Source organism: Bidens hawaiensis, unplaced genomic scaffold (assembly GCF_021521415.1).
Source record: "Bidens hawaiensis isolate Kalapana, Puna unplaced genomic scaffold, B.hawaiensis_p1.1 tig00039670_1, whole genome shotgun sequence".
NCBI lineage: Eukaryota > Viridiplantae > Streptophyta > Magnoliopsida > Asterales > Asteraceae > Bidens > Bidens hawaiensis.
The window spans coordinates 54471-63734 of record NW_027496992.1 but is presented as its reverse complement, the minus strand read 5'-3'; the positions used below and the strand labels follow the sequence as shown (position 1 = coordinate 63734).

The window sequence follows — 9264 nt, the reverse complement described above, 5'->3', positions numbered from 1 at the left end:
GGCACCATTACAGCTAACTTCTCCATCCCAGAAATTTCATTCACAACTGATGGGGTCATCACCATCATTCGGGGAGAACCACTAGGCCGATAGGTATCACCTAGTTCCTTGTCTGCCTTGATTCGTCATGATGCGGTATCTTCACTCCATACCTTGACCATGGATAACACCTACAATTCAACCACCTCCCCAATAGTTCCATCTCACTCAGATCCACAAATTAACAACCTTCTCCAATACTTTAAAGCTTTGTTTGAGATTCCCCATTCCTTACCACCAACCAGGTCACATGACTATCACATACCCTTGATCAATGGTAACAAACCCATTAACGTCAAACCCAATCGATACCCTCATTTTCAAAAGTAGATAATGACAAAACTGATTGACGAAATGTTACAAGATGGCGTTATTCATTCAAGTCATAGCCCATACTCCTCACACGTCCTACTGGTAAAAAAAAGATGGGACATGGCGTTTTTGTGTAGACTACCGAGAACTCAATGCGGTAACAGTACGAAATCAGTTCCCTATTCCCACAATCGATGAACTTTTGGATGAATTACATGGGGCTGCCATCTTTTCCAAAATCGATCTCTGCTCCGATTACCATCAAGTTCGTGTGGCATTACATGACGTACACAAGACAGCTTTTCGAACAACCAACGGTCATTATGAATTTTTGGTCATGCTGTTTCAATCTCACGAATGCTTCATCAACTTTTCAATCGGCCATGAATGACCTTTTTCGTCCCGTCCTTTGCCACTTTGTATTGGTGTTTTTCGAAGATATCTTAATTTACAGTAAACAAAGGAGGAACATTATTCTCATTTGAGGTATGTCTTTGATACACTACTACAAAATCAGTTCCATGTAAAAGCTTCTAAATCTGTGTACGCATTCTCCGATATCTCTTCTTGGGTCATCGGAACCCTTTTATGGGGGTAGCGCCGGAACCGGATAAGATTGATTCAATTCAACAATAGCCATACCCAAGTTCATTTAATACTCTTCGTGCTTTTTAGGGACTTACCGGGTATTATCGCCGTTTTGTTCCACATTATGCAAAGATTGCCACGCCTATAACAGATCTCCTAAAACATAAAGTGTTTAAATGGACTGAAGAGGCCGAAAAAGCCTTTGCAGCTTTGAAAACTCACATGAAAGATTTGGTCACCTTAGCACTACCAGATGTCACCTAACCCTTTGACCTCACAACCGATGCTTCCGGTTACGCTATTGGTGCCGTTCTATCCCAAAACAATAAACCCGCAACCTTTTTCTCAAAAAAATTATGCCCCACCATGCAAACACAATCGACTTACACAAAAGAATTGTATGCAATCACCGAATCAGTCCGTAAATGAAGTCAATACCTTCTTGAACGTCAATTCCGCATATACACAGACCACCATAGCCTCAGACACCTTTTAACCCAAACCATTCAAACCCCCGAACAACAAAAATGGGTGACCAAGCTTATCGGGTACGATTTTGAAATAAACTTCAAACCGGGTAAAGAAAACACTGTGGCAGATGCTTTGAGCCGGGTCGACCTTCCTTCCATGTTGGCGTCATCAAACCCGACAGCTCCTTGGCTTAATGCAATCAAGTCATACTATAGAGATAATAAATTGGGCCAACAGTTGGTAACTCACATACTCATGGAACCAAATGCCTTCCCTAACCGCTTGTTTCGTGACGAGTTAGTTTACTTACATGGCAAAATTTTGGTTCCAAAATTTAAGTCACTTAGAAATGACTTGTTGTAAGAATTCCATTCATCATTCTTAGGTGGCCATTCTGGTGTCAATGCCACTTTCAAACGGATTTCCACATCTTTTTCTTGGTTGGGACTAAAAAAAGATGTAACTAAATTTGTGAAACAGTGCCCAGTTTGTCAAGCTATTAAAACACCAACCCACAAGCCTTACAGATTACTACAACCTTTGCTCGTACCCGAATCCACTTGGCAAGATATCTCTATGGATTTCATTACAAACCTACCTTCATCACGAGGTAAAACAACTATTTGGGTAATTGTTGATCGCTTATCAAAATTCGCCCATTTCATATCATTGCCGGCTCATTACACAGCGGTGTCTATAGCCACTGTTTTCATGCATGAAATCTATCGTTTACATGGACTTCCAAAGACTATTGTTTCGGACCGTGATCCTACGTTCCTTAGCAATTTTTGGAAAGAATTGTTCAAACAGATGGGCACAAAATTACTTCATTCTAGTGCTTATCACCCACAAACTGACGGTCAAACCGAGGTAGTGAACCGTTGCCTAGAATCTTACCTGCGAGAATTTGTTTTTGATAGGCCGACTGCTTGAGAGCGGCATTTGTATCTAGCCGAGTTTTCATACAACACAAGTCACCACTCTTCAATTAATATGACACCTTTTAAGGCATTGTATGGTCGCGATGCAACATCAATTCACAGCTACGTTCCAGGATTCAACAAAATTGCTTCAATTGACACATCTCTCATGGATCATCAGCAGCTTCTATCTCTTTTAAAACAGTCCCTAGATCGTGCACGTAGCCGCATGGTTAAGCAAGCCAACAAGAAGAGACTGGATAAAGAGTTCGAGGTTGGAGATATGGTATTCTTAAAGCTCCAACAGTACCGTCAAAAATCAGTTCAGGAACATAAGAACCAAAAACTATCATGGAGATTTTTTGGGCCATATAAGATTTTAGAACGTATCGGTAAGGTTGCGTACAAGTTAGAGTTACCACGGGGCTCAAAATTTCATCCCGTCTTTCTTGTTTCTTTACTTAAGCCAAGCCATGGGTCTCTTAATCCATCACCGGACGATCTTGAGTCTGCTAATGATGTACCAATTGCACGTTTGCCGGAAGCCGTTTAGACTCACGTGTGGGACCTAACAATCAGCAGCAATTACTTATTAAATGGGAACAACGTCCTCTTGAAGAAGCAGCATGGGAAGACAAACAATACATACGAGATCAGTTTTCGTTTGTTTCCGACATTGAGGACAATGTCAGTTCACAAAGGGAGGGATATGTTATAACCTGGGCCAGCCCATCTATCAATCCAGCCCAATCCGATATGAGTGTCCAAGAAAGGCCCATGCGTGAACACAAGAAGCCCGCAAGATATGCAGATTAAGCTACAAGTTTCAGTTTGCAATTTCCTATTTTATTTCCACTTTTTGAAGTAGTCTTGTAACTGCATTTAGATAGTGTAGTGCATCTTCTCCATAAAATAAGGGACATGGGTGTTTAACCTAGTCTCATGCATGTTTAAATAGTTTGTTTCTTTTCATTATGGGAATATTAGAAAATTGTCCCAAAAAAATATCTTGTCCCTCTTCTACTAAAACAAGGCCTTATCATTCAACATCTTCAATACGCCGTTTCATCTTACTGAGTCATAGACAGAAAAGTTTGTTCTCTCCCAAAAGCGTTGAATAATCCTAACAACCCAGAGCTATATCCGATGACTAGAATTTTTTATTTTATTTTTACCTTATAGAGATCTGTTGATTGAAGCTTCATGGTATTTACGTGATTGATGAAAAAAGTACATAAACAAAGTTTGCTTGTATAAACAAATTATTTATACGACAAACAAATGTTGGTACTATATATGACACTATTTGTCCTCAATGTTATCATCCAACAAAGTTTGCTTGTATTTAATTACCATGTTACTAATAAGTTTAATATTTGAATCATTAGTCATAGCAAACAATTTATAAACAGCAACAATATTCAATAAAGAGTATAACAAATTTAGCCTCTAAACAATAGAAAAAATAAACCAATAAAGCTAGTTACAGTCCCATGCAAGTTGATCCAACGATCCCACATTAGTATACATTGTGGGCATTAGTGCAGCTTCCATGAACTCTAAGTCAATGTTACACCCATCAAATGAACCCATATCCACATTGGTCTGACTCTGGACCACACCACCACCTCTCAAATCTAACCCCTGAGCCACCACTCCTTGACCCACCATCGTCGGCTGCAACATTTCTTGGTACGCTTCTGGTCTTCTTGCAGGCTCAAAAGCCTCTCCAAGATCGCTGTTAGCAGCCCAAGATTGCATCGCGGTCCCAAAATCAAGCGGCTGCGAGGAAGAAGATAGTGGCAATAGCATGGGCATTTTGGTACTTTCAACCAAATGTTGGCTTGAAAACCCTAGAGTAGATTGATCATACTTAACATCATTCTTCAAAACAAGATTGTAGTCTTCATAATTGAGGTTTGAACTCTGGTGAGTTAATGAATTTTCGTACAAATTATGATTCATGCCATGATCATTAGCATTCAAATGAGGTCGAAAAGGTTGGACCTTTTTCACATCTTTGGTTTGTGATGATGTGTTATTTATAATGGAGAAAACCGGCTTAGTGGAATCGATGTTTTTACTATTATTAGCATTAAGAACCGGGATCTGGTGTGGAGAAAGAAGGTTATGAGTGTTTGGATCCAAACCCTGAGCAATAAGTTTTTTCTTGATACAAGAATTCCAAAAGTTTTTAACCTCATTATCTGTTCTACCCGGTAGATGTTTTGCTATTTGCGCCCATCGGTTTCCAAGTATCCTATGAACATCGATTATCGTTCTTTCTTCATGCTCAGTGAACGAGCCCCGCCTCAGATCGGGCCTCAAGTAGTTTATCCATCTCAATCTGCAACTCTTTCCGCACCTTTCCAGCCCTGAAAGTACAATAACAAAATGTCACAAAACCAACATTATAACTCCAAGAACATAATTCAAGAAACATCATTACACCAGAAACCCGAAAACTGATACCCTAAAGCCTAAACCCTAATCTTGGCCATGTCAAAGATAATAAGATATATGAGTACTAGCCTGCAAGTTTAGGGACAGAACTCCAGCAGCCATGGCCATGATTGGTGATGTGTTTGATGAGTTTTTCATCTTCTTCAGGTGACCATAACCCTCTCTTAACCTTCTGTTTGGTGCAGCAGTGATGTCCCATGGATCTATCTACCAAAAAATCTCCTTCATAACAACAGCTCGTATCTTACCATATATTATATATAATGTCAAGATGGCTACTCCTCCTATATTTTATTAATTAAAATATGATTATTTATGTCCTTCTGGAATGGTACTTAATTATATTCTTGGAAAAGTAGTGACTTATGTTTTTCTTTTATGGAAAAGATATCCTAGAGGTTCTCCAAATACTTGTTATGTTATAAGTATTTGATTTAGATGAAGTGTACGTCACATAATCACAAATTTGAATTAGTTAATTTTTTGGCCCTACACTGAACCTCACCTGTTTCTAACGGTTAACAATATATTCACATTAAATGCATATATGCATATTTGTCAAGAGTGTATTTTGGATAAGAGGATCGACAATAAGGCGTTTTTGGGCACTTTATAAGAGATATGGCAAGAAGAGAGGAAGAAAGGGTTTTGTGAGTGGAAGAAAAGAGATATGTTGTATTTTAACCGGAACTTTGAAACCCGTGATTATAGATGTCTCTAATGATTATGATTCTTATATATGCATAGTTTATACTATACTAGAGTGTTAGTATATTTTTTGAATAGTAGGATATATGTAATTAGTGGAATAAAGTTACAAATAGTTAGGGATTTTTTCTTAATAAATTATTATTTTAGTTTCTCCAAATTTGATTACATATAGAAAATTGTTCAACATGAAACATGGTCATAATTTAAAGATAAGCCTCCATCAAAGATGTCATAAGTTGATTGAATATTTGGATAAATATAAAGCTTCGTTGTTACTCTTCTTCGTTATAGTAAAGAAAGCAAGTTAAAGTTTATAATTTACCCATTAAAAAACCCAAAAACACATGACCCTTTAACAAGAAACATCCTTAACCATTTTCATTCATTTTCAACTAACTAGAAAACCCCACACAACTTAATTCCTGTGCATATAACTTATCAATATTTATTTCACAAGTCTGCTAGAAAAAGGATATGTTCGACGCATTTTCGGTGAAAAATCGATTGTAAAAGGCTTATGCAACCGGAAACGTGATTACAAAAACCTTTGTGGGAAATCTCATTTGGCTACAGGCCATAAATTATTTTGCGACCAAGTTCAACAATCGCAAATTATGGATCGAAAGTTTTGTGACCAGTTTGTGGCTATTTTTTTTTTTTTTACAAATTTGCGACAATTAATTTTAGAACCCGCGCTTTGTGACCGATTAATTAACAGATTTGCGGTTGATTTTTATTTCTTGGAATATACAAATAAGAATCAAACATCATGTATCTCATTAATAATTAAGTATATCTCATAAATATATATGGCGTCTTCGGTCTTCACACACAAACCAAGCCTAAAGAATACACAAAATAACAAATTTCTACTACAAAAATAAAACAATGAAAAGTTTTCTTCCAAAAGCTGATCATTAGTCTTCAATAAGATACAATGAGATTCGATTTTCCCATTAAATTCTTCATGGCCTTATAAGGCCCATATCCAGGATATGAATAACATACGTGCACATCATAAGCTAAGAACATAAAACAGATGCATAAATAGCTTCTATAAAACTAAATATGTTATTACTTGAGTTGATAATGTGCAGTATATACCTTAATTTAGTTTGAAGTTTATCGACTGCGCACAAATATAACATGAATCATGTCATCTTGTTTATACATTAACGTAATGGGGAAGTATAAAAACTCGTAGCGTTGTTGTGACATTCAATCTTTCAATTTTAAATTACGTTGCGCCAGATTCAAATCCGTTAGGTGGAATCGTGCATGTGATCAAACTAAAATCTTATTACACGCTACACATTCTTTTAATCAACTCTAAAGAAACATAAATTATAAGATGCTGATAACAAATTTATAACGTATTTTTCAATTAGCCAGAAGAACATATTGGATCAAAATGTATGAACACAACTAAATGAAAACAACAAAAAGACAGGTTAAATGAAAAGTGTGCCATATACACTTTTTATCAATCATATACACATTGAATATATTAACACGTTAAGATAACACAGCTGTAAATATTCGTGACAATCTTGACACACACATATATAAGAAGACAAATAAGTCAATGTTTTTAAATTTTTATATATGTGGATGGCAGATCGATGAAATGGCAAACAAATAGCCATCATCTTGGAAACACTTATCATAAACATATTTTATTTTTCAATATATAAATGGATCGGATCCGGTTCCATTTTTCAGTCATTTTCTGTTTCAGTCCGGTTCTGACGGTTCCGAACCTGTTGCACAACCCTAACTAAGTAATTATAAACACCTAAAAGAGTATAATAATAACACAAAGAAAACCTCCCAAAAGGTCCAAGTATCAATGAGTTTACTTAAGAGCTTGAGTCAAACTTAATATTAGAAGAATTTGTGACGAACGTGATTACTGACTTTTTACTGTTGATTTGTACGAATCGAAAAGTTTGTCGTGATTTGACCATAAAAAGGAAAGCCTATAAATATGGATGGAGTGGTGAACTAATGATAATGTGGCCATTTCATAGATATTCTTTAATCAATTTCACAAGATATGGTAGCTTGCACCCTAAACCCTCTCAACGAGACACACATATATTAAAGATGGATCATATATCTCTCTTTTAAGATGCGAAGCAAAGGAAGAAACGAAAATTACATTGAATAGCATAATTATAACTAAATATCATAAGTTGAATAACATAATTATAACTAAATATCATAACTAGCTAGCGTAATTTAGTAAGCTACAATTATACAAGTGGCGTGATAAAATAACTCTAGTTGATTTTCGTGGTATAGTGTAATTACCAACTTACAACCGCGTTGTCTCGTCTCTTCAATTCGTACGCTTCATACACTTTTTTGATTATATACATTCTAGATTTTAGTTCATTCATGCATCAATTTGTGCTTATTGGCAAAGTTCATAGCAGAGGGTCGATTTGTGGCTAATAAAAGGGGTGGGGGAAGAGGGGAAGCCTCTCACATGAAAAAATAAAAATAGTGGAAAGCCTTTTCATTTAGCAACACATTTTGTATATTTTAATTAAAACATTATCTTTTTTTTCTAAGTTTTGTATATATTTTAAAAACATCTCATATACCATTTTTTATTTCTATATATATATTACTGACAAAAGTGTTTTCATATTCCTATACTTACATAATTATATAGAATTAATGATAAATATTAGTAACCCTTTATACATAGAGAATTACTATTACAGTCTACTATATATTTTAGAGTATGATGAATGAGATGTGAAATCTAAATAAGTGAAAAACTATCTATACTTCTCTTCATATTTTAGAAATAAAGGGTAATAAAAGCATGAGAGGTGAATGCTCTAACAATGTTAGCTTCCTGGACTGGAATTGGAAACAACTAGATCAACTCTTGATATTATTGATGATATTCTATACAACGTCTATTAACGAGGATGGTTCATTGGTTCTAGTTTCAGATTGTGTAATTTAAGCGTAGATCACCAATACTGTTTGGAAACTTAGCCCGTACCCATCAACCAACTAGATTACTGTGGTTAATGTTTCCATGTCTATTTGGTTTTCCATATATAACGGTGAAGCTATAGTTCCCCACTTTACGTTAAACCGAGTGGTTTTTTAGTTTTACTATCAAACCGAAAATGAAGGGGTATATGGTCTAGAAAGTGTTGCATGTTTAATTAAAGAGAGCGAAAAAGATGTTTTTCCCAACCCAAGATTTCTAGATAGGGAAAGTCATTTACTAAATTCTTGTAATCAATGAAATGTAGTGATGATTATGATTAGTCTGGTCTCAACTTTCATTCTTCTTCTTATTGCTATACTAATTATAGCAATAATATTATTATTAGTTATTATTATTAAGGCCTTTAAGAAAAATATTACTATCATTAAGAAAACTACATAACATCATTCGAGTAAGTCCTTTTCTAAATTCTGCCATCATATAATAACAAAATTAATTTCAATTCTCTATCCCAAAACCCTACGTCACTCACACACAATTTATAAGAGGGAGATTCTCAAAAATATGTATTTATATAAAAACAAATTCCAACTTTTATGTATCATTTTTAAAAAGTTCTAGAAATAGACATTATAAACATAGTCAATTGAAAGTTAATCAAATTAAATTGACATAATAATAATAATAATAATATATTGAAGCAGTTAAAATTATGTAAAATTTTGTTTTTATATATTTTTAAAAAATATGACATAAAAAAAAGCCTCACAAAAAATATAGGAT

General features: G+C 35.1%; 1 protein-coding gene across 1 annotated transcript; it reads right to left on the bottom strand.

The window, feature by feature from the left end:
- Positions 1–3705: 3705 nt before the first annotated feature.
- Positions 3706–5128, bottom strand: LOC143591448 (uncharacterized). The gene is made up of 2 exons (XM_077071649.1): positions 4863–5128; positions 3706–4705 (listed from the first exon to the last, which is right to left on the bottom strand). The coding sequence occupies exons 1-2, from the start codon at positions 4990–4992 to the stop codon at positions 3810–3812; spliced, it is 1026 nt and encodes a 341-aa protein (XP_076927764.1). The 5' UTR covers positions 4993–5128; the 3' UTR covers positions 3706–3809.
- Positions 5129–9264: the final 4136 nt, after the last annotated feature.

What these genes read in the sequence shown, in the direction of transcription:
- LOC143591448 (XM_077071649.1), bottom strand. Translation starts at nt 4,992, where the DNA reads ATGGGACATCACTGCTGCACCAAACAGAAGGTTAAGAGAGGGTTATGG. An exon ending in TTCTGTCCCTAAACTTGCAG is followed by an intron (nt 4,706 to 4,862) that starts GCTAGTACTCAT and finishes TTGTACTTTCAG; the next exon opens with GGCTGGAAAGGTGCGGAAAG.